The following is a 26114-nucleotide window of genomic DNA, read 5'->3' on the forward strand; positions in this document are numbered from 1 at the left end:
GAACTCAGGTCCTTCTGACTCTAGGCTGAGTACTCTATGCACTGCAGGACCTGACTGTTGTTTTATTTGTCTGGCTCCTCTGTTTTTTTTGTCCCCTTTGCTGGAGCATCATCTATGTAATGATAATAATTAACAATAATAAAGATCCTCCCAACAACTTTGGGAAGTAGGTGCTATTATTACAGATGAGAAAACAAGGGGAGACAAAAGTTAAGTTACTTGCCCAGGGTCACACAGCTAGTCGGTGTCTAAGGTCAGATTTGAACTCAGGTCTTCCTGACTCTGGTCCGGGCTCTATCCACCTAGTTTTTCCACTATTTCCTACTTCCTAACTGCATATTGGATATTCCCAAATGGATATCCCAACAGGTGTCAGGTGTGCCTTTTTACATGATGCTCTTCCTGATCCTCTTTTCCCTAGTTGCTAGTGCCCCCTCCCCGATTGCCTCCTATTTACTTTCCTTTGTACATATTTTGTATTTTTCTGGGGGAGGGGTGTTCTAATACAGTTGATAAAATTATAGAATATAACAGGCAGGTAACTGAGGAAATGAGGTGCTAAGGTTTTTCCCCTTTAAGACTTTGAATGGTTGCCTTCACAGCTTGTAAAGGGCATGATAGTTTGAGAGGCTTATACCCTGAGTGGTCATTTTGAAGATTATAAAGGGTTAGAAACTGGTAGTGGTATATTCATTACCTCATAAAGATGCCATCCCTTTCAGACTCTGGGGAACCGGTGTAAAGAAGACCCCTTTATGGAGACTACTAACACCATACAGGAAGCATCAAGTGATTTGCTAAGAGGAACAATTAAACCGAGCTAGCTTGTTCTGCTTGAGTTGAGAGGGCCCTTCCTGTGGGTCAGGAATTGAGCTGAGGAGTGAAGCAGGCTGAGGGAGCCCAGCTGAGTGACCCACCCAGCACCCAGGGGAGGCAGCATGAGGAGGACAACATGAGAAAAGAAAGATTGGGCCCTGAAGGGCTGGAGGGCTGAATTGCCATGGTCAATGTGTTCCTTATATGCATATACCTCTTTATTACTATACTCCCTGTGGGTCCTCACTCTTCCTACTAGCCCAGCATTTGTGGAATTGTGTGTCTCAAGTTAATGGAGGGGGGAAGTTTTGTTTAAGAATGGGGAACCTGTGGCCTCAAGGCCACATGTGGTCCTCTAGGTCCTCAAGTGTGGCCTTTATTCAGTCAAAGGGCTGCACTTGAGGACCTAGAGGGCCACACATGGCTTTGAGGTTGCAGGTTCCCCACCACTGGTTTTATTCATTCAATACTATTGCAGTAAAAGCCTTTGCTTTGAGCTAATTATGCCAATTGGCTATTTATTAAAGTAAGTGTACCAGTTGGGGCCTGTGAACTATAGTTTTAGGAGTATGGGCCCACAGAGTACCTTGAACCTAGGGGAATTGCCCTTGGGGGACCCAACTCTGAAGTTTGAATTGGGGGAGAGCTGAAAAGGGACCTTTTGTTTCCTTCTCTGTGCACATATAGTTTTCTATAACAGATTATAAGATCTTTGAAGGCAGGGACTTTTCTGATTTTTGCCTTTGTATTCCCAGTGCTTAGCATGGCATCTAACAGCACTATGTAGTAGGCATTTAATAAATGCTTGTTGAATAGGATTGAATCGAATTGAAGGCTCTGCTAGCAGCTCCAACTCAACAAGTCTGAGATCATGGCTATCGTCTTTCCTCTCAGACTTGTTCTTCCTTTCAATTTCATTGTTTTATCTATAGAACCTCCATCCACCCAGTCTCTAATATTCAAAATACTGGTGTTGTCTTTGGCTCTGGCTCTTTCTTTTTCTGCAACTTTTACCCAATAGGTTACCAAATCCCTTCAAGATTACCATTGTGCTATCTCTCACATCTGCCCTCTCCTCTATTCCCGTACAGGTCCTCCTTTCCACCCACCTGGCCTATTGCAAAAGCTTCCTAGCCTTCCTTCTTCCATCCTCTCTAACTCTCCAGTTTATCCTTTTAGTATTGCCAGGTCTGATCAGGTCACTCCATTGCCCAATAGGTAGTGCTTTTCATTACCTACCAAACCAAGTTCAAGCCTGAGTTTCCCCTCCTCCACTCCTTTACTCATGATTTTCTATGCCTACAATGCCTTTGTCCCAGTTCCCCCATGGTTGTCTAATTCCTGTCTATCTTTTAAAATTCAACTTGACTCAAAAGATTCCTCATCCATGGAGGAGTTAACTGCTCTAGGGCAGTGACTGGTTAGTAATAAGGTAGAACAGAATTAAGTCAACCAGTATGAGCACTTTGAATTGTATTATCTTTCTCCTTAAAAACAATCCCAGGAAAACTTCCCTGATTCTCCTAGTCTGTGATAACATTTCTTTCTCCAGACCTTTTTAGTACCTTTCTGAAGCACTTATAAATAGAATTATATGTATGACATACTATGTTAGTAGACCATGCATAAGGAGGCAGCGAGAGGGCTCAGTGGATAGACTGCTAGATCTGGAGTCAGCAAGACCTGAGGTCAAATCCAGTCTCAGACACTTACTATCTGTATGACCTTGGGCAAGTCACTTAACCTCTGTTTGCTTTGATCCACTAGAGAAGGAAATGGAAAACTACTCCAGTATCTTTGCCAGGAAAACCCCATGGACAGTATGGTCCATGGGATGATAAAGAGCAGTCACATATGACTAAACAACAACATTCCACACATAGACTTTGTATATGAACCATGTCATGTCTATGCTTTGTTTCTCATCTGGCATCTAGAAGAGTTCTGTGCGTACTTAGCCTTAAAATTGTTTGTTGAATCAAATTAAAAATCAGCACTTGTAGAATGAGAGATGGAAGGGACCTCAGAGATTAATTAATCCAGTCCCTTCATTTTACAGTTAAGGTTTAGAGAAGGAAAATAATTTGTTTAAGTTCACAAAGCTAGGATAAGCACCAAGGTTTTTTCACATTCTGATTTAATTTGATTTGACTTTTACATTTTGTCTCTCTTACTATATACTCAGGAATGAAAATAGCAGCAATGATTAGGGGAATATCGTATAAATTGAAATTCACATGAATAGCAGAAATGAGCCTGATTGTAGCAGTCTGGATTGCAAATGGTTTGGGATTCAGATGTAATTGCACCAGTGGTTTCCAAAGTGGGGACCTAGAACCCTGGGAGGCTTTAGCATGACTGCAAGAGATTCTAGATCAACCAAGAAGAAAGTGGGAAGATTGTTGGCATCCCACCCTTCCCGCTAAACCAGTCATGGATGTTGTCTCCAACATAACCACACACCATCTCCTTTGCTTGTTATCCACCCAGCCTCTCCATCCCTATCCCCTCCGTGGGAGTTTTATTCTCTTCCTTTTTGCCTTGGAGTGAAATCCTCAGGAAAGATATAACCTAAATTCAGCTTGGGGTCTTACAGCAGCAGCAGTGGCACAGATGCCATTGGGAAAATTCTCCTTTCCCCAAGTATATCTCCACCTTGTCCCCCAGATCACCTTGTAGTTATTGGCAGTAACTGGTGAGTAAGAATGCAGTTAGGTAGCTCAGTGGATAGAGCACTGGGCTTGGAGTCAAGTAGACTAATCTTCCGAGATCAAATCTGGCCTCAGATGTTTACTAGCTGTGTGAGCCTGGGTAAGTCACTTAACCCTGTTTGCCTCAGTTTCTTTTCTGTAAAGAGTTGGAAAAGTGGCAACTACTTCAGTGTCTTTCCTCTCTCCAGTGAATCCTCCACACAGCTACCAAAGTGATTTTCCTAATGCATAGATCTGTTCAGATCAGTCCCCTAATCAAAAAACTTCAGGACTTTAGTATTTACTCTCCAATCAAATATTATTTCATCTTTATCTCATCTTTGTATTAATTTCTAATTTTTCTGTAAGCTTATTTCACATATAATTGTTAGTAAGCCAGACATGCATATAACATAAATAAGTAATATACTTATATTAGGTATGATGCTCAAAAATCTCTTACTGAAAGGAATTTGTGATCATAAAAGTTGGCTGATTACTGAGCTATACTACACAAATGGTTGTGCATATCTGGAATCCTGTTGATTATATATTAACAGGAAATGACTGATTACTGATGTGGGCATCAATTTTTTTTTTGGAGAGGGGAAGGCAGGGCAATTGAAGTTAAGTGACTTGTCCAAGGTCACACAGCTAGTAAGTGTGTCAAGTGTCTGAGGCCGGTCTGAGGTCCTCCTGACTCCAGGGCTGGTGCTCTACGCACTGCACCACCTAGCTGCCCCTGTGGGTATCAATTTTGAATCAGACATCTGCGTACACTTAAACTATGTACTTGTTAGAGGAGCAAAGAACAAAGTTGACAGCAAATTAGGAGAAATGATGAGAGGAAAATACCGAGTTCAGTTACTGTCACTCCAACCTGAACTATTCAAGCAAGATATTAATATCGTGAAATGGGAAATGGAAAGGAAAAGTCATCGACACTATCTATCACTACTGAGGCTTAACCAGTTTAAAGCAGTCACCACAATGAAGAGGACAAAGAGATCTTGTCAAATTGAGAGAGCTGAGAGGTCAAGGACAACACTCATTTGGAATCTGGACATATGCAAAAGCTTAGTGGAAGACCCAATGAAGCCAAATCATTCCAGAAACATATGACACTAGAAGAACAGATGGAAAATGGAACAAGTCTGTCAGCGTTTCTAAAATAAACTTTTCCCTTTCTACTATCTGGCTTCTGCCTACCTTTCTCATGTTATTTCATACTCATCCGCTCTGTTCTAATCCAAGTATTCTTTTTTGTTGTTCAGTTGTTTCAGTCATGTCTGACTCTGTATGATCCCATTTGGGGTTTTCTTGGCAAAGATACTGGGCTGGTTTACCATTTCCTTCTCTAGCTCATTTTACAGATGAGGAAACTGAGGCAAACAGGGTAAAGTGGCTTACTCAGGGTCACACAGCTAGAAAGTGTCTAAAGCTGGATTTGAACTCAGGAAGATGAGTTAGCACTCTATCCACTGTGCCACGTAGCTGCCTGTATATATTTTTTCATTTACTTATGTATTCATATGTTGTTAAAACCCCAGTAGAATTTAAGTTCCTTCAGGATGAGAACTACTCTATTTTTTGTCTTTGTAGCCCCTGTGACTAGCATGGTGCCTTACACATGGTAGAACTTAATAGATATTTGTGGAATTAAGTTGAAGAATTTTTCCAGATGTTTTATTATGTATCCCAACTAAGAGACGTGGATTTTTTTTTCAGATGTAAATCTACTTTAAAGTAGTAAAACAAAACGAAGCAAAAAAATAAAAAACCAAAACCTGATTTCTTCTCCCCTGGAGCATTGAGGTCTTTAGTTTAGACAGAAAAAAAGTACCTCAAGTTAAATTTCCTCCTTAGAAATGTCAATCCAAGTCAAAAGCTACTTCTATGGCAGAGAAAACATGCAAAGGAAAATCCAGTTGGTACAAAAAAGATTAAAAATTTAATGATTTAAAAATAATCTCTACATACAAGACAGCAAAAACAAGGATGCTGATTTAACAACTTGGCTTTCCTTTTGAAAACTTGTAATATCACCATGTAGCTTAGTACAAATCTGTTACCTTTGAAAAATATACAACATATTAATAGCAACAAAAAGCCACAAGGACATACTTGTGTCATAATTATTTTCAAGTTGTCGATGATGTCAGCCCCTCTGTTTCATCTGGAGGATGGCCATTCAATGTCTGATCTCTTCTTTTGATGGAGCACAACTGTGAATATTACAATAGATGCTATTTTTAAAAGTACTTTTGTGGTAAGCTCTACAATTCACCTTATCTCTTTCTGATCATGTATGGTCTTTCTTAATTCCATTTGCTCTTCCAATATTTTGGTTGCTCTAAACAAGCAAATTTAATTCAGTAAAATATATATTGCAGTATAAGAGCATGTTTTGACATAGACCACAATAAAAAGAGTGAACAAAGCACTGGATAGAAATACCCTAGATAAATGCCTCATGACTTCAGAATATGAGTGTACATAACAGTAAACTCTTATAAAACCATTGCCTGCCCCCATTTTTTTCTACTTCACGTCCCAGTGAATCTGTTAAGACTTGTGACATGGCCAAAAGATGTAATGGCAGTATTTAAATTTTATAGTCAGTCTATGGCATAAAAGCTGTGACTCAGTGTTTTGTCTCACTGGAACTGGTCAGACTGAGGTTAGTCAGCAGAAGTATAGTGAAGGAAGAGAGGGAGGCCCAAGGCTGAAATTGGTTGGTGGTGGTGTGTGAGCATTGGGGGAGGTTAGCAAGGTCTTTCATTGTCAAAGGTGGTGTGAACCTCTATGTTCATCAGGCCCAGAAACCATCTAGTGTCCCAAAGTCCCTTTGCTAGATGGTAGCACCTAGGCCAGCAAAGCATTAGTTTGCAATCTGCGTGTCAATATGTCCCCAATTGATGTAAAGCACATGAAACCATTTTTATTTTCATGATATTTACAACTTGAGGTATATGCGCAGTATATATCTCTTCTGCAAAGAGAAGTTTTTCAATTTAAACGAGACCTTTGGAAAACCTCACAACTGACTTTCACAAACACAAATGATAAAACAGCCACGGGCAAACATGTGACTTGTCTTTATTGTGGCTTCCTCTCAGTTTAGAAATATCCCCACTCTTGATCAGAAATTACCTACGTATACTTTTCCTATCTCCTCTAATGACTAAGCTGCTTTTCCTCCATAGCACCCTAAATAATATTTCATGCATTGATACACATTTTATAAAGATGCTGTTTACCAAATCTGCCTGCTCAGAGGACCCAGTGCATTTTGGTACGAGGATTGGGAAAGTAGGGAAATTCTCGAAAGGGTTCAATTGAAAGAGCAAGTTACCATGTCCTCTTAATTATAAGGGCATAGTCTGGTTCCCAAACACTGGAGTGAACATGTCCAGTATAACCCCTACAGCCTATGGCAGAGTATCATCAGAACCATCTGTGAAGATGTAGCACTTTGGAGATGCATAATAAGGTGCTTCTTAATTCATGGTTTTTAAATGGAATGTGTTACATACATATCTACATAGACACATGCTCCCAAAGGCACATATGAGAACATAATCAAGTTTATGTACAGTTTATATATATATATATATCTATCTTAGATACACAAATGTATATATAAGAACGAAACTGTTAACAATTTTACCTCTCCAACTCCCTGAATGTTCTCTAACTCATAAAACATATTTAAAATATTTCATATAAAATATCTACAAAAATAGATAACATTTACATAAACCAGACATACTTCCAGTTTGATTCTGTGACCCTCTCAGTCTCTTTTCCCCTTCCCCCTCAAAATGTCGCCATCTCTAGAAGGGAACGTTTGAACAGCTGTGCGTTTCGGGACAAGTCTGTTACTTGGTGCACCATTTCTTGCAGGGCTGGGGTACTTGGGTAATGTAGGGCAGCCATCTTGGTGGCCATCACAATGTTCTTCAATTGCTCACACAGCTGGTTACTAGAGTTCATCACCTTGTTACGGATCTCCTGGGCGGCCACTTGCCTTGTTAGCGTGTCGCCGATGAACACCAGCTTGTGCGCGCTTAGGATAACAAACTTGCTGTGTGCCACAAAGATCCTGGGGGGCTGAGCTGAGCTGACGCAGCTGAAGAGGGCATCGATGGCATTGAGAAGGGAGATATAATGAGTATCACATTGGTCGTAGTAGAAGAAAAGCAGCTGTCTGTCCTGGGCGCCCACGCTACTGTTTGTAGCTGGGAGGGTTTGAGAGGGCTTCCATTTGGAGATGTCATTCTCCACTGGCTTGGTAATTTCTTGTTCCAGCAGCTGGAACTGACTGATCTGAGGAGAGAGAGAAATAAGGTTTCATTTAGAATATTATTATATAGTAGAATGGAAAGACTATGGCACTGGAGATCTAGGTTCCAGTCTTAGGTCTTTGGCAAGTCACTTCAGTTTCCCCATCTGGAAAATGGATGGCTAGGACTAAATGATCTTAAGGTCAACCTGCACTTCTAAAATTTTATCATTCTGCTCTTCAACTCTTAGGCTACAAATATTCTCTGATATAATTATGCAATTCTTAAAGAGAAAAAGTAAGGGGGTGGGGTGGGTAGAGAACAGTGCCTTGGCATACAGCAGGCACTTAATAAATGTTGGACTGAATTAAGAACTCATACTCTGAATATGAACCACTAACAAAGCTGGTGATGGTGTCAGTTGAGTCAATGGTTTTTCCACGTTTGGGAAATGCCTTTGTAATGATCACTGAAAATGCTCAGATAAAAGCCACTGTTTGTTTTCTATATGTCTTCTATCCAAACCTATCTATAGATCTGGAATCATCCACCATCTTACTGTAGGTCAATACATAGAAAACAAACACTTCTTGCTAACAAAAGGCACCAGAGAACCGCTTAACATGAGAATTACCGTTACACCTTTTGCTTTGCAGTAACTTTGAATGGTTCCACCATGTTTCTTGGTGACCCTTGGTGCATGCGCATGTCCAAACCCACGCGTACACCCCTTTGTTTGTAGGTAAGGAAACTGAAGTTATAAGGTGAAGCTAGGAGGCTTGTTCACGTTCCCACAAGGGGGAAATGGGGGCAGAGAGAGAAGACCACACAGCCTTTTCCCAGGAGATACAGAGCTAACAGCCACAGGGAATCTATTGCTTGGATTCCCTAAGCTAGACTTGTTTCCCGAGGTCAGTCAGATAGGCTCCAGAGCTATGGTCAAGTGGCCAAAAATAACTGAAAGCTGTGAAGATGAGAATAATTTACATGTCGGTAGCTTTAAGGCTTACTAGCATTTCATCTGTGCCTCAGAACAACTTAAAAGAGGTAGGAAGAGCCAGTGTATTAAGCATCCTCCCTTGTAGATCATGAAACTAAGGCTCAGATAGAAGTTAAGTGACTTGTGTAAGTGCTCACATCTAGTAACTGGCTGAACTGGGATTAGAACACAGTTCCAAGTACAGCAGTTCTCAAACTTTCCCTGTGGTGGAACCCTCAGTTTAAACAAAACTTTGGCAGAGCTCTTGTAATAAGACCCTCTAAAATTTTTATTTTTAATGCTTGTTAATAAACAATATTTTTGTTGTTCTGTCATTTTTTCAGTTGTCTGACTCTTTGTGACCCTGTTTTGGTGTTTACTTGGCAAAGATACTGGAATGATTTGCCATTTTCTTCTACAGCTCATTTTATAGATGAGGGTTAAGTGACTTTTCCAGGGGCACACAGCTAGTAAGTGTTTGAGGCCAGATGTGAATTCAGGAAGATGAGTCTTCCTGACTCCAGCGCCAGTGGGTCTATCTACTAGGCCACCCAGTTGCCCTAATAAACCCCATAAGGTTTGTTTAAAATAAATAAATTGACAAATAAATAAATAAACAAACAACAGAAGGTCTGTTAAAAAATAAAAGAAAAAACTTGGGGTATTTCAGGGTTCCTTACAGCACAGTACGAAAAACACTAACCTAGAGCATTTGCACTACTGTCTAATACCAGAAGGCTCAACAATCTTCTCAAGTCCTCCCCTAGTCCCTGCTATCTTAGAGTGTACTGGTTTAGCCCACAAACCAAGAGCAATTGATTGGGCTCTCCCAAAGGATCCTCAGCCTTGAGAATAACACTGACTTGCCAGGACTAATATCTATTTATTTGTTCCTATGCCCTTCCATGGGCCAGGAAACTTTCATATGCTGAGATTCCCATGGAAAGATGGAAATGTTCCATTTTCAAAGTCTCATCTTTGCTGGTCTTCAGGACAGCTTCCTGGCACCGGGAAATGCTTTTAATCCTGACTCAATTTACCTGATGATGTTCCAGCTGCATCTTGTTCTGTTTGATGATATTTTCCTTTTCCAAAAGCTCTTTCTGCTGCCTTTCAAACTCTTCTTTCCCCTGTTATTTTACAAGAAAAGAGACCCATTACATCACTGCTATGATTCACTTGTGCTAACAATTTAGTTGACAAATGGGTAAATATTGCCTTGTTTTCCACTGCTGTGGCTGCTCGCCACACACACCCACCTATGCACATAGGTGCAGGATAATGTCAACCTGGCCCTCAGCCACAGTCTTCCTGAGGCCCTAATCCCCCTTAATGCTGAGGAGACAAACCAGTTTCTATACACCGTACTCTGCTCTCTGACCCCTGACAAGCTTTTTTGATAGGCACATTGGACTCCCTTCAAACCTCTCTTAGAAGCGCCATCTCCAATATTCTTCACTAATGGAATCCAATTGGCCTCATAAACCTTAGTTCCACCATCTGTAACATGAGGGAGTTGGATGAGATGATTTCTAAGGTCCCTTCAAGTTCTAAAATCCTATGACTCTATGACCTCGGAGGCCAAGTTTAAATCTGGCCAATAAAACTTGCTTCAGGTTCCTCGTCTGGCTCTGTTCTCAAGATGGCCATAAGCCAGGGATGAAAAGTGCCAAAATAACACAGTAAACCTAATTCACATTGAGTGGAGTCAGGGTTCAGTGACCTCTGCAGAACAGAACAGGCCAGAAAACTAGGCAAACTTTCCAACGCTGGTGGGATACTGCTGTTCTTTCTCCTTCAGATGACTATATACCTCCATGGAAAAGAGCAATGAGAAGAGGCGGTCCTCTGGGTCACTGGGTAGATGACCAGCTGCCTTCTGGAGAAGCCTGAGGTGGGGAGTGAGACCAAAGGCAAAGGCAGAAGGCAAGCAACAATTTTGGAGTTGAAAGGGTCCAAAGAAATCCAACTCCTTCTTTGTTTTAGGAAGATGAGAAAAATAATGACTAGGTGATTTGTTCTAGGATGCAGAGCGGGTCAGTGCCCGAGCTAGGATTTGAACCCAACACTGCTGACTACTCTAGGTCTCCATCACGTAGTTATAGCCAAACTACTCAGACTAGCATCATCAGTATTATCTTTCCTTTGGCAGACATCATATAGGAGTTCTTGGAAAGGAAGCAACGGAGTCTAATTAGAAAGTTGTTATAGTTATTATTGAGGCAAACAGGGTGAAGTGACTTGCCTAGGGTCATACAACTAGTAAGGGTCTGAAGCCAGGTTTGAACTCAGGACAAGGAATCTTCCTGACTCTAGGCCGAGCATTCTATCCACTGTGCTACCTAACTGCCCCTAATAAAAACAGCAATATATTTAGAGTCAAAGGACCTGGGTTCAAATCCTAGCTCTGCTACTTACTAGCTGTGTGATCTTGGGCAAGTCACATCAACCAAAAGAAGGTGGGAAATGAGCATTTATTTAGTTCTAATTAGTAGGCACTATATGCCTACATTATTCTCTCCCCTTCTGTGTGTAAGACATTGTACTAGTCACTTTACAAATATTATCTTGTTTATATTATATTATATTGTATTATATCATATTATATTACATATTATTATTATTATATGTTTATTTTTAAATATCTCATTTAATTCTCACAACAACCTTGTGAGATGGGTGCTATTCTTATCCCCATTTTACAGGTGAAGAAATAGAAATAGACAGTCACACAGCTATGTAGGGTCTGAGGTTGGTTGGATTTGAACCAGGTTTTCCTGACTCCAGGCCCAGAGCACTCTCCGCTGAACCACTAACTGTTCAGATCCTCTGAGGTCTGTTTCAGCCCTTTCATTTTATGGGTAAAGGAACAGAAACCCAGAGGGTTTAGGTGACTTGCCCAAAGTCAGACTGGTAATAAGTAGCAGAGCCAGGATTCAAATACAGGTCAGCAGTCTCCCAATTCAGGGCTCTTATAACCCCACTGCCTATAGTACATCTTTTCCATGGGCTTTAGTATTCTCATCTCTAAAAAGAGGAATTTGGACCAGATGACCTGGAAAGTTTCCTTCAGTTCTAAAAGATACAGGTGCTTAATTGGCCTGGTGTCCTTACCTGCAGGTGGACATAATCATAGTCGTCCATCCAGCTCCGCTCTGAGCTACTGTTGCTATTGCAGTCAGGATGCTGCTCCTTGCTTAGGCTTGGGGGAAGTGGTTTGCAATAAGGCTGGGCCTTGTGGTCACTGGGTTGGAGCAGCTGGGTCTGCGGACCTGAGTGCAGGTAGTCGGCTGTACCGGTCACGCTCTCAGACCCATTCTTTATTCGCACGCTGCCCGGGGCTGATCGGAAGAGCATTTCCGCGTTGGTGTTGATGGTGGTGGTGAGTTGTTTGGTGTCATCTGGCACCGTCTTTGCCACCATCACAAACCGATCAAGGTCATCGCACTTGCTCTGAGGTTTATTGACAGCTAGAATGTTCAAGGACCAACTGCAGCCATTCAAGTCCTGGCTGGTCTGGGTTAGAATTTGGTGGGAGTCTTCGACCCTTTGCAGTTCTCGCTTCATTTTGTTGTGCAGGGTGAGTTCGGGGAGGCCTGAAGCATTTGCTACAGCCCCCTTGGCAAAATGGAGGTATTCCCTTAAAGACAGCTCTACCTTTTCCACTGCTGTGCGGATCTCATTGATGTGTCTCTCCATGTAGCTGTAACACCTCCAATCAGTGGTGACCAGCGCGGTGAGGTTGGACACAACCATCTCTAAAGCCTGCTGAAGCCGGTAAAGTCTCTCGATGGCTGTGTCCGGATCCAGCAGTAACAACCTTTTGTCCTGAGATGGTGAGGCTGACAACGAGGACTCCTTTGATGTCGTGGAAGAAGTGGACATGTTGCTCCTGGTACTACCTGTACTGGAGAAAGAGAGCCTATTCATGCCGTCTGTCACATCTTGGCACCCTTTAGTCTCCTGTGTGGTCTGTGGTGGGACATCATATACTCCATCTTTTTCTTCGGCATTTAATCTTTCATTGGCCACTGCCTGTGGCTCAAGAAACTGAACTCCTCTAGGAATGTCATATGCGTCGTTCTGAGAGGCTGCAGGTTGTCCGAGGTTTGTGTGCTGGTGGTTTTGAAGAATGCTTTGGTGTCTCTGGGATACTTGCTCAGCACCTCCTGAAGCGTCACAGTTGTATTTTATGTTAAGGTCCTTCCCTACTGCCTTGGAACTTGTGGGAGGAATGTCATAAACCCCCTCGGGTCTGACTTCTGGTCTTATGTGATGTCTCATAGGAGGAGGGAAATCGTATTCCTTTTCTCTTAATCCTACTTCATCTCGGGAAGCAGGTGGAATGGCATAAACCTGAAACACACAAGGAAAAATCAGTCAGAGATGTGCCAAACTGTGCAATTTGTTCAGCCAACTTATGTGAGTACACAGAAAATGATAATTCAATACAACAGAAAAGTAAACATAGACTATACACTGCCTTCCTAGGGAGTCTTTTTCTCCTCTTGTGCCCAAACCTCAAGTCACCCATAATATTTTATGAGCTATTTTTCCTTTAGCCACTATACTTACTCCTTCAGTGAGTCATTCCATCCCATAGAGTCAACTATTATATCTATGTGGATCACAGTGAGATCTGTATCTTCTGTCCTAACCTCTCTCCAGAGATCTAGGTACTTCCAGCTCTACTTGGCTCTACCAATCCCTCAATAGGTCCCCAACTTGTCTCTCCCACGTCCTCAATGGGTTCCAAATGGGATTCATTATTTTCCTAATCCAAACACCTCATTTCCTCAGTGGGCCCCAACTTGTCTCTACCAACCTCAACGGGTCCCACGCTGGATTTATTTTTTTCCTAATCCAAACACCTCATTTCTGTTTGGGATATAACCTATTGGGAGGCTAGCCACATTTAGATGGTAAACAATGGCTCACATCTCTAAAATGTCTCTTTTGGAATTAAGCCTAGGGCACATTCTTTTGAATCTTCTTAACGGAGGAAAATCTTTGTCCTCTGAAGGTGGATTTGATTTTTGGAAATAACCAAAAGTTCCCTGGGAGCCACACTTAGTGAATAGGGTAGGTGAGTGATCAAGACAGGTAGCAGCATTTTGGGGTCAAATACAAGGTTTAGTAATGAAACAGATTGCTTGGTGTGGCCTTTGGATAGACTTGTAATGAAGACTTTGTAAGAAAACTTTTGAGCAACAGCAGTATGTTTGGAAGAAGTACTTTTGTCTTCCAAGATAGCTACTCTGTAGGACAATCTGGATGCTTAAATTACAGTACATCTGGGAGGAAATTAGTCATATTTTTTTCATCACATGTGGTGTGACTATTCCATTTGTTCAACAAGTGGGTGTCTAACACTTTTTCCCCTTTGAAAGATTCCATACAATCTCTCAACAAGTAAAAAAAAATGCCTCCTCCTACCAAAAATCCCCCAAGTAACTAGGATAATTCGACTTACTCCTTTCACAGGAGGGATATCATATACCCCTGAAGGTTTCATCTCTCCCATTGGAGCTGAGAACGCTGTACCCTTCAATGATGTTGGGGGGATGTCATAAACCTGGAAAAGAAAAATCCGGGTCATAAAAAATGGAAATATCACATACAAGTCACTTTTGAAGTAGTTCAGAGCTTTTAGTTCCAAGCGTTTTTAATAAAGTAATTTAAAAACTTAATCTTTTGTAAGGGTCCAGGTGATCTAGGGCCAATGCACTTTTCATTTTAAATTATGTTTTTTTTTCTTTTTGAGGGACCCTAGAAACCACAGTTTGCATTTAATTTTTTGATGGTGTAACCACCCATATAGACCAAAATATAATGAATGAAACCAAGATAGATATTTTCTTCTCAGTTAAAGGACTTGGGTTTTCAGATGAAGAAAATCCCAAATTTCTAGGTTGACTTGTTATATGTGAAAATGACCATTGGTAATAGTAACTTTTATATAAAATTACATACATAAAACTATATATAAATTTTATGTGTGTGTGTGTATATATATATATATATATATATATATATATATATATATATATACTACACTACATACATACACATATATAAACCTTATTTTGTAAGGAATTTATTTTATAAGGATTTACAGAGAGTTTCCTTAGGACAACCTTATAAGGCAGGCAGTACGTGTATTACTGTTTCCATTTTGACTCAGAGACTTGAGAGACTTGTCTAGGGTCACACAGTAAGTGTTGGGGCCAGGATTCAAATCCAAGTTTTCTGACCCTGTGATTCTTTCCATTAGATTGAACCACATCAAATGGAAATAGTGTTGTCACAAAATACTTTTCCTCTAAACTTCATCTGACACCTGAAGATATGCTACACATTAATATTTTATTTCTGCTACATTATTGTTACTTACCCCTTGGATTGGATGAGATGGAGGTATATCGTAGGTATCTTTCTGGTACTTGGATGGGAACTCATACACATAGCCATGGCCTGTTCTCACTGGGGTGATCACCTGAGGGTTAGAAGAGAAGGAAATGTCAAATTATGAGCCTGTATTCTTAGCAGTGGATCAAGTTCCTTTCTGGATCCTGGCTGAGTGAATACCTCCAAGCTCTTTGTTCTTCTTTCAACAAACCAATAAATAAATCAATAAATAAAAATGAAAAGATGGAGGCCAAGAGAGGATGAGAAGAAGGGAAGGCATTACAGATTAGTAGTCATATGAAATTCCTGTTGCTTTTTGGGCAAATGAGTGATTTAAAAAAAAACCAAAACCCTTTTCTTCCTATTTCCTCTTGCCCTAGGTAACACAAACATCTCTAAAAATGCTTCTCCTTTAATAAAAGACTTTGTTCTGGCAATTTATCTGACAATTGTAAGCATGAAAAGTCCTAGATTATACCTTTGGCGTCGTAAAGATTTTTTTCTTCCTTGAATCAAAATCGCTATGTACTGAATTGGTTTTAATGACTCTAAAACTATGTGCAAAGTGAATAATAGGAGTTGAGTCCAACCACTTAAAATTCCCCTCATAGCTTCAACTGGATACAGCATTTCCCCTGCCCCTCCTTGCCAAACTTTATTATTGTGAGTGTAGCTAAAGGGCTGTTGGTGAACATAGCATTTTTACAAATCTACCAGTTCAAATAATGCCACCCTTGGAGACCTGAAGGAGTTAGTCGTTCAAGGCAAGGTACCAATAATGAGTTAAGTCTGCATAATTGTTACTGGGAGCACAGTTCAGGTCTCCTGACCCTGGCCCGTTGTACTAATCATTTTCCCATTTCCATTAGGGTAGCAACAGTCTAAGCAGGACATACTTCCAAGTAAGTCAAAGGTCAAATACCCCCATCATGACTTCTGGCATCTGGAATTAATGTAACTGAAATGGATCTCACCTGACAAGCTCTTGTTTCTATATAATTCTTTGGGGGCCTTAAACGTGGGTTGAGAAAGACCTTCTAAGAGATTTTTTTTGAAGTCAACTCATTTTGAAGTGTATTTACTCACTAATTCTCCAAGGGCTTCTAAATTGCTGTGCTCTCTTTTTTGGCATCAGTAACAGCACCCTCAAGTACTGCAAACTATCCTTGAGGAGAGCAGGCCTCACAAATTAGAAACAAGAGGTGGTTCCCTCAGCAACCATCATCTTTTATCCTTTTCTCTAATGTGAAAACTCTGGCGTCAGGCTGCTCACAAAACTATGTTAAAAATGTTCCACCATCATAGGGCTCAAACGGGTGGAACTTAGCCAAACGTACCAATCCTCCTCTCAGCAGGGACCCTAAACCCGTAAGGGCTGGAACTCGGTCTGGTGTTAAGTCCCTCACGCTCCAAGTCAACTACTTCTTGCAGTTAAAGTGAAAAGGATTTAATACACAGGCTAATATTTTCACATAATCTCTGCTGCTCAGGCTTTTCCAAAAGGAAATGCCGTCCTTACCTGAGACTTCCATTGTGTTCTCCGGGGCCTACTGGTATGGGAGGTGAAGAAATAATTTACTGAGTGGCCACCACACAGTTAGTATCACATTTTTCCCTTTTAAGAACATGCCTTTTGCAAAAGCAAAGCCAAAGCTGCTGCCCTGTTTCATGCCTTCATAAAAAACGCCTGCCGGGCACTATCATTCACTGGGGTTCTAAGGTATCTTCCTGCTTTTCTTTCCTACTTTCTCCATTTATAGTTTTCTGATCTTGGCTTTAAAAAAAAGTACATTCTGCTCACAAAGTGGCTTTTGTTCAGTCTCTAAAAGTTTCTAAGAGTGGACTACACCCAAAGCTGCCAACTCAGTAATGCAACTAGAGATCCAAGGTTTGTTATTCTCAAGTCCGGCTTTAACTGTTTTGTATTTGCCTTTAAGAAAAAAAAAAAAAAGACCTAAAATAGCATTTGGTGAAATGTTAACCTACAGAAATGACTTCAGAAGGGAGGAGACACAAAAAAAGGGGGACTGCTTTTCCTTGCCTTTGTGGCCTTTCCCTGGCAGAGGGCGTTTGTTGTTCCCAGTATTTAAAAATTCACTTCCTGACAAATGTCACAGAACTGCAAGCTCTCCCCTTAGCTTCCCCCATTTAAAGAATGCCTGTGGTCATCTGGTTTTTGAAAACCCCTGCATTCCAAACTCATCATTTTCCTTGTTTGTGCATTAAAAGAAACAGATGGCAAAACCCATTGGGAAAAAAAATACATACACACAACACAACATGCTACACTGCTGCCTGACTTCTTCTACCCACCCTGCCCCCCACCTCCCCAATTATAGCATTCTCCAGTGTTGTGGCTATTTAATCTTACTCCACAAATGACAATTTAACTGGGACCAGCTTTTTTCATCTGGACAGATGCATGTAGGACATGTATTAATTTTTTGATGTCTGAAAGAACTTGAGATAAAAAATGTCGTCTATTCTACTTAAAGATGTGCTCCCCCCTGACCTGTTGCTTGGGTCATTTCCATGCCAATTAAGAGGGTTTTTTTTTTTTTTTACCCAGAGGAAAGTGCTGACTGGGCAGTACCTTGCAATGTATCCAGTTTTGTGGTTCATTATGTCTTTCTCCCTGCCTCACTTAAGTACAGAGCCTTTTTGCTCTTCTCTGATCCCAAGAGAAAGGAAGGAAATAAACATTTATATATTACTTACTACGTGCCACGTACTGTGCTAAGCACTTTACAATTATTATTTAATTTGATCTTCATAACAACCCTGCAAGATAAGCACTATTATCATCCCCATTTTATAGCTCAGAAAACCGAGGCAGACTTTAGAAGTTAAGTGACTTGCCCAGGGTCACACACCTTATAAATGTCTGAGGCAGGTCTTCCTGTCTCCAGTCCCAGTGTTCTATCCAGTTCTTGCTGCGTCAGTTTAGAATAGAAGGAGGGGGCTTTCAATGACAAAAAAGCTAAGTTTAAATGAGATAAATTTTCATAAAAGAAACTTCCAGGCAGACCTACTGGAGTCATTATTTAATGTAAAATGAATCTTAAAAGCTGCTTTCTCAAGGAATGTCTGCCTGTTGGTCTCCTTGTTTTTTCCTCTATTTTTCTTCCTGGGTTCCTTTTCTCTTGGGTATTCACTAAATCATCCATTAAAGAAGGATGCCTCTTTGTGGCATGAACACAGCCTTGGGATTGTGAAGGCTCCATCAGCGGCAGAGCACAAATTCTGCCAGGTTCTGCCATGCTGGAAAGGTTCAGTGTCTAAGCCGAGCTGTAGACCTGATTAGCTAAAATTCAGTGAAGCTTATCCCTAACAAGGTTAGTCAATAGGGGATAGAACATTTTTTTTTAGCCATAGTAACCCATTAAACTATTGAGACATGGGGAAGGAGAGGATCACCTGTAATTTCATTAATGGAGGGGGCACACACTTGTATGAAGTCACAGCTTCTTAATAAAATATCTGTAAGTACTTATTAAGGACCAAGGTACAGAGAATAGCAAATTGATTTATTTCACTAACATCTCCACAAAAGGAACCTTTGGAGTTCTGAGATAATCTTGTTTCAATTACTTCTCTGTACTCTGGTCAAGGGATATATTTGGTGACTTCTGGTTTCTGCTGCATCATGTCTTTCTAAGGTGCTAACTTAACGAACGGTCAGAAAACTAGGACTTTGGGTATAAATATCTGATCCAATGTCTTGCGAATGGAAAGTCAGATTTTAAACTGAGACCCTGTGACTGTAAACCCAGCACTTTTCATTATAACACAGGTAACAATAGAGCTTCACTATTCGTCCTCCAGAGTCACAATCAGTTGCCACATTGATCTGAAGGCTTTCAAAATTGGTCTCCTTTACAGTTATCATGAGAATTGTGCTCCTTCTTCTGCTTCCTTCATTCTGGATTATAGGGGGAACAAAGATTGAGAGTTGCTTGGCATACTATCCTATATTCTGGTCAAGAGGCATACTTGGATAACTTCTTTTCTTTTCTACCTACAAGGTCTCTCTTCCTGCTTAATGTCTTCTTGAGACATTTTGATGCCAGCCAACTGAAGTCTTAAAAGACTGTGTCTTTGGGCAAGTTTTGGACTCTGGTGAATTTTAATTGATTCTAGAATATTAAATGCCCTAGACTCTTCTTTTAGGAGAGTCAGAGATACTGTTGATTCAAAGACTAGTTGTGTTGTTCAGTCTTTTCACTCATGTCTGACTCTTTGTGACCCCATTTGGGGTTTTCTTGGCAAAGATACTGGAGTGATTTGCCATTTCCTTCTCCAGTTCATTTTACAGATGAGGAATTGAGGCATACAGGGTTAAGTGACTTGCCCAGGGTCACACAGCTTATAAGTGTCTGAGGCCAGATTTGAACTTAGGAAGAGGCATCTTCCTGATTCCAAGCCCAGTGCTCTATCTGCTGTACCACTAACAAGAGAAATGTTTAAATATTCAATTAAGAAGATTAGTAAGAACTATGAGGGTATTCGGTATAGTAGAAGACCATGGTACAGTGTCTCGGCTTTGCCACCAATGGTCTGTGCTACTTCAGGCAAGTTAACATCTCTGGGTCTCAGTTTCCTCACCTGTAAGTAAAATGTGGGAATTGTATAACATGACGTAAAAGGATCCTTCTAACTCTACGGTCCTATGATAAATTGTGAAGGAAATGAAGTATACATTTTCAGATTTGGCTAATGTACAGGTTCATTTGTTTGATGATACTTATCTTTTGCAAGGGAGAGTTGTATTAGGGGTGGGGGAGGGCAGTCACTGAGAAATGACAGTGATGTAAAAAGAATATTGATAAAATATCCAATTAACTATTTATTTAAAATCATTAAAAATAAGACCCAAGCACTTTAAAGTCCTTTACATGTCATCTCATTTAATCCTCACAAAGACCCTACAAATTAGGTACTATTATTATTATTATTATTATTCCTATTTTATAAATGAGGAAACTAATGGGCCAGAGAGGGCGAGTAACTTGCTTAAGATCACAGGGCTGATAAGTGTATGAGGCAGGATTTGAACTCTGGCCCTCCTAACTCCATCAAGTTCTACCATTCTATCCCCTATACCACCTTATTGTGTCTTTCCAATCTGGTCTCTATGTTTATCTCCCTTCTTTGCCGCTGTGGAGAGCCCTGAATCATGGGTAACACGTACTGTTTGATTTGATTTGATTCTTTTCTTAAGTCACAGTATAGCCCTCTGATCTCTAAAAGACATGTATGCTGACATTTCAGGGAAGAGAGTGTGCAACATGGAAGCACAAAACAATTCTGGGCAAAGAATGTACAGAATGTACGATCAAAGGATTAGAAGGAAACCTTGAGAGGTTATCGACTTCATTTTCTCTCTGAGCTATACTTGTTAACTGGAGACAGAGCAGATAGAATCAATCCTTCTTTCAAGATACTGAAAGGATAAAGCTGCATAAGAGTAAGAATTGAGAGTTTTCCTTTTTTGTTAGTTTCCCAAAGCAGCTAAAACAATAGATACATGGTGGGGTCTCCCAACAAGCAGCAAAACTAACCTAGTCCTTTTTTCTTTTCTTCTTTTTTTCTGTGAGGTGACCGGGATAAAGTGACTTGCCCAGGGTCACATAGCTAGTAACTGTCAAGTGGCTAAGGCCACATTTGAACTCAGGTGCTCCTGATTCCATGGCCTTTGGCTATTCCACTGCACCACCTAGTTACCCTTCCATTTCTTTCCATAAGGAGTACTTAAGAGTGTGCCTTATAGGGTATCTATCTCTTAAAGTATTTTCACGAGGAGCCGGGAGAGGGCTAGAAAATTCAAAGATGAAGATGAATGATGTGAAAGCAGGGTCAGAGAGGGTGATCTTCAATTTAGTAAGCATCGGTTATTGAGTTGACCATATGTCCAGCAAGTTTTATTCTAGGGACTGAGAGAGAAAGAAGAAAAGGTCCATACTCCCAAGATACTTCCTACCTGTGAAATACACAAAGCAACTAAAGAGCTATTCAAAATAAAGTCTATGTCCATCTGAGATTCATTGGTGCCAACACAGAGAACCAGAAAGGTCATTCTACCTATGCTCTGGGTTCAAGGATAAGCTCCAGGGAAGCTTTCCTTAATTCCCTCAGGGGGACTTCAAATTCCAAACTGAGCTGGTTCTAGGTGAACAGAACCAATTAGATGAAGATGCAGCTGAAGAACATAACTCATGTATGTCAGTGAAGGGTTCATGATGGAGCCAACAGAATGATCACAGAATCACAGATTTAGAGCTAGAGGGGACCTTAGAAACCATCAAGTCCTAGCCTCTAATTTTTCAGATGAGGAAACTGAGGTATACAGTCTTCCAACTAATCTATCACCTCTCCAATCTATCCTTCATGAGGTTCCCAAAATGATATTTCTAAAACATAGCTGTAACTGTGCCGCTCTACTTTTCAAGAAGCTCCTGGGTCTCCATTTTGCTTTTAAAACAAACTATTAACTCCTCTATGTAGCATTTAAAATCCTTCACAATCTGCATCCAGTCTTTCTTTGCAAACTTCTTGCTACTCAACTTTATGTTACAACTTAGCACGTGCAGAGTTTAGCACAGTGCTTGGCACATAGTAGGTACTAAATAAATGCTTGTTTGCCTAACTTGCTGTTGCACAGACACAAAGTTCCACCTCTAATCCCTTTACACCATCCCTTGACATGGGTTGTTCCTTATGGCAGGAGGCACTTCTTCCTCACCTCTTCCTTCTAGAATTCCTAGTTTCCTTCACACCTCAGCTCAGTTGTCACCTGCTAGAAGAACCCTTTTCTGATGCCCCCAGTTAGTACCCTACTCCCTTATTATTTTGTATTTACTTAGTGCTTTATGTTGTATTTACTTATCTTTCTACATACTGTTTCCCCTTCCCCCCTAGTGGAACGTAAACTCTATGAGGACAGGAGCTGTATAATTTTTTTTGTCTTTGTATCCCCAGCACCTACGACAATTGTTCACACATAACAGGCATTTAATTAAATGCTTGTTGAAAGAATGAGTAATGGTGAGAAACGCAAGAGAGCATAAGTTAGAAACCATGGGAGAACTCCAACTTGCTCCCTCTGTGCGACAAGACCCCATCCTTTGTTGGAGGGTACCAAGGCCAAGTGTGGGAGCAGCACTGTTTCCTTTTTCCCTCCATGGAGGTTTTGTCACAAACACCTGGGCTCTTTTAAGTTTCGCAGCTCTAATATGTGGGAAAATTTTTTAAGAAAAGGAAATGGAAACAAAACCCTCCCTTCCTTTGAAAAACACTCATTCTTGACATCTGAAGGACAAAATATGCTTCAGCTCTGATAGCCAAGCGGGTTGACTCTCCCTTCACCTCTGCTCCGGCTGTTAACAGATAGCAACAGGTGTATCTCCAAGGGAAGCACTAGACTAGGGGCCACTCACCACACTAATGTCTTCAGCAGACTCAAAGCACAGGACAAACAAGTCTTAGAAGATGTCTAGTTGTGGCCATTCCTCCGGTTCAACCTTTCTGTCTAAAGCGATGGTGGTGTCATTAAGTGTATATATTAGTGACCAGAGATCTCAAAGCTGTTTGCTTCCAAATGCTCATGTTATTTGATGAGGACACAAAATGCAATTTGAACTTCCTCAAAATTAAACCAGATTAGACTCTCCTTTCACTGATTTGTTCAAAGGAGGCTTAGAAGGCAGTGGGAGTTACGAGTAAAAATAATGACTGAAAACGGGGTGTGGTCCTACAGGCACTTGGGGGTAATTTTGTTTTAAGGCTATATGCTAATATTCATATTATTATCACCACCATCACTATGACAACCAACCACACCAAAAGGGACAAGCCCAGTAGAAAATTTGTTTTTTAGGAGTTGGTGATGGATGTGATTATCAAAGAAAAGGGAGAAAGCCACTGCTACCCAGAATTCTGTATGCTTAATAACTAAGCAACTTTGTTGTATGAGGACTCACGACATCCTTATGAAATAAACTAATGGATTTTTTCAGGTCTTTAGCAAGATGCATAGGGTGTGTGTGGTATCTGAGATGCCCAGATGCAGGACTGTTCATCTCAAGGCTGTTCTCTGAGCATAATTCTCACTTACAGATGGGAAAATTGGGACAGAAAGATTAAGTCATTTGCTGCAAGGTCATAAAGCAAGCCAACTGTTATATTTTTCCCAACCTCCTGAATACTTACTAAGCCTCTTGAAGATTTAGATAAAGACTTTGTTGAGACCTTTTTTGAAATGCATCTCTCTGTCTCTGTCTCTGTCTCTCTCTCTTTCTCTTTCTTTCTCTCTCTCTCTCTCTCTCTCTCTCTCTCTCTCTCTTTTTCTCTCTCTCATTCTCTGTTACTGGTGAGGGGTATTTGAAAATAGAGGTAATATAAAAACAAAAGACATCAATCAAAAAATTTTTTTAGGAGGGAGGAAGGCAGGGCAATTGGGGTTAAGTGACTTGCCCAAGGTCACACAGCTAGTAAGTGTGTCAAGTGTCTGAGGCCAAATTTGAACTCAGGTCCTCCTGACTCCAGGGCTGGTGCTCTACTCACTGCGCCACCTAGCTGCCCAATCAAAAAAATTAATGGGCAAACATTTGTAAATATCAAATTGTAAGCAGGCAAGAAAAGTGACTAATCTGTTTATGCCTTTGAATGCAGCAATCCCAGTACTGGCCATATACCCTAAGGAGGTCAAAAGTGGAAACTTAGGTCCAATATCTACCAAAATGTTCATAGTAGCACTTGTGTGGTAGCAAAGAACAGCACACAAAAGGCTCCCCCTTTACTGGGGAATGGTCAAGCAAACTAGGATGTGAATATAATGGATTGTTATCATGTAGTAAGAAATGATGAATGTAAATTCAAAGAAACATGGACATATTTGTATGAACTGAGGCATGGACAGTTTTTGGAAAGGCCAAACATGGGGCTTCAGTTTCTTCATCTGTAAAAGGAAGGGGCTGAACTAGATGGACTCCACTCTAGACTCTACTCAGCGCTAGATCTGTTGATGACCACACCATACCCCTACCTTTAACTTTTTTCCCATTGCCCCCATGCCTCTTTTCTGTACTCTGCCCATTCCTTTCTTTCTGTTAGCCTTCCTTCACACATTATTGCCATCTTTTCTTCCTGTCATACTTTAAAACAAACACTATAAAACCTGTAAGAAAAAATGTCAAAAGATCTTAAAAATATACATTTGGGAGACTTGTATGTGAGGGAAATGTGCCCATTTCTGTACTATCTGTTAATTCTTTGTACTTAGTTTTCTATAGTCATAAGTGAAATGGATTATATTATCTGAATTACTTGATAATTAAAGCTAAAGTAATATTTTGCTTTTTTTCTTCAGGCTATTACCTCAAATCCTGACCCTTGTGTGTATATATTAATTTCAGAGAAAAAGAAAAATGTCTGATAAATACATTTAAATGTATATCCTGGTAAAGGACTTAATCTACCTAAATACATACAGTAGATGTTCAGAAAACATATTTGATAAAAATAAATAGATCACACCATGTGATTAAAAACAACGCATGTGTATGTTGGGGGGATCCCAACCACCTCTTGGCAAGGAAACTAAACTCTCTCCAATGACAGAGATAAGCAACTCAAATGTGACTTAGCCTTAGAAAGCTGTCTAGGGCATTCAGAAGTTGAATAACTTGCCCACTGTGACAAAACTAGAGTGTGTCAGCATTTGAACTCAGGACTTCTTGACTCCAAGGCTAATTGTCATACTCTAGTCTCTTACTACAAATAACACTGTGGGTTATTCAAATCTCAAATTGTAATTTTCATTGATTATTATTGTTCTATTGGCACTTTTTTTCAGTATGCTTAGAATGTAAAATTAGATTGGTTCCTCATGATTGACTTACAATGTCACTTTCAGGGTTTTAGTTAAAGGGATAGCATCAGGGTTTCATGCATCCATTGGATTGCATTTGGATTGCCCAGAATGCCTTTCTGAAGGGCTTTATTTTCATTTTAAGATCCTTTAGTAAAGTCAGACTGACCACCCTGGCCATCTTTATTATGTCTTATAGTCGCTTCTTTGTCTTCATACCCGTGAAACATCTGATGCTATCTCTTTAACTAAAATCCTGCAAACCATGCCACGACCTGCCCACTGGAACTTAAAAGTTACTCTCCTGAAATTGTGGAGTTTCAGAGGTTTTCATGTTGAAAATCCAAGATTACTAGTTGCTTTTCTATGGCCAGAAGAGAAAGCCACATGTTGCCTCTGTTGGATTTATTAATTCTCTATAAATTCTTCCTGCCCAGGCTGGGTGTAGCGGTGAGCTCATTTATTTACTCACTTAGCAACAATCTAATGAAAAGTGGGTCTGGCCTTAAAAAATACACCCCCATGCCACAGCCATGGTGAACTTCTCCCGAATGCTCTGCTTTGTGCTTGGGGTGAAAGGAGTGGGGGCAAGGGTTTTCCTCCCCTTCAAAGACACTTTGAAGGTTGAATGAAAGCTACAACTCAGCCTTATGCTGACCACGTCGAAATCACTGTCTCTTTCTTGTCCCAAATGAGGCACAAGTCACAACTGAGCTCTGGGAAGCTGAGGGTGTCATTCTTTCGCCTGACACAGTGTTTGCCGTATTCCCATCTATGGTGGGGAAAACTCTTTGGAAACAGTGGCTTGATTGTTGAGTCTCTACCATTGCTCTCCCTTGCTTTCAGCAAGCTCTTTGTATGATCTGAGCTAAAGCAATATTTAGTTATGGGGTGACCAGACTCCAAAGAGAAGTCTGAAACCCTTCAGAGAAAGAACGAGGACGGCTTGGGCCCAGTTGTTTTTAGTTTAAAAAAAAGCCTTTTGCCTTTTTCAGAGACAAAGAAGATTATGGGATTCTGTCATCCAAGCCATTTTTTTGTCCCATTCTCTGTGATGTACTTTGAGA

General features: G+C 40.6%; 1 protein-coding gene across 3 annotated transcripts in view; it reads right to left on the reverse strand.

Annotated features, from left to right (window-relative positions):
- Positions 1-5434: 5434 nt before the first annotated feature.
- Positions 5435-26114, reverse strand: part of NEDD9 (neural precursor cell expressed, developmentally down-regulated 9) — a 234412-nt gene continuing 213732 nt past the window's right edge. For 2 of the 3 annotated variants that reach the window (XM_036741258.1, XM_036741257.1), the window contains 5 exons: positions 15166-15267; positions 14245-14346; positions 11886-13127; positions 9812-9901; positions 5435-7835 (listed from right to left, as the gene is read on the reverse strand). In XM_036741258.1, coding sequence (XP_036597153.1) covers positions 7326-7835; positions 9812-9901; positions 11886-13127; positions 14245-14346; positions 15166-15267 — 2046 coding nt within the window. In that variant the 3' untranslated portion in view covers positions 5435-7325. The remainder of the gene's footprint in view (positions 7836-9811; positions 9902-11885; positions 13128-14244; positions 14347-15165; positions 15268-26114) is intronic. The other variant, XM_036741259.1, reaches the window with a different exon arrangement.

The sequence above is a fragment of the Trichosurus vulpecula genome, chromosome 1 (assembly GCF_011100635.1).
Source record: "Trichosurus vulpecula isolate mTriVul1 chromosome 1, mTriVul1.pri, whole genome shotgun sequence".
In the NCBI taxonomy this organism is placed as follows: domain Eukaryota; kingdom Metazoa; phylum Chordata; class Mammalia; order Diprotodontia; family Phalangeridae; genus Trichosurus; species Trichosurus vulpecula.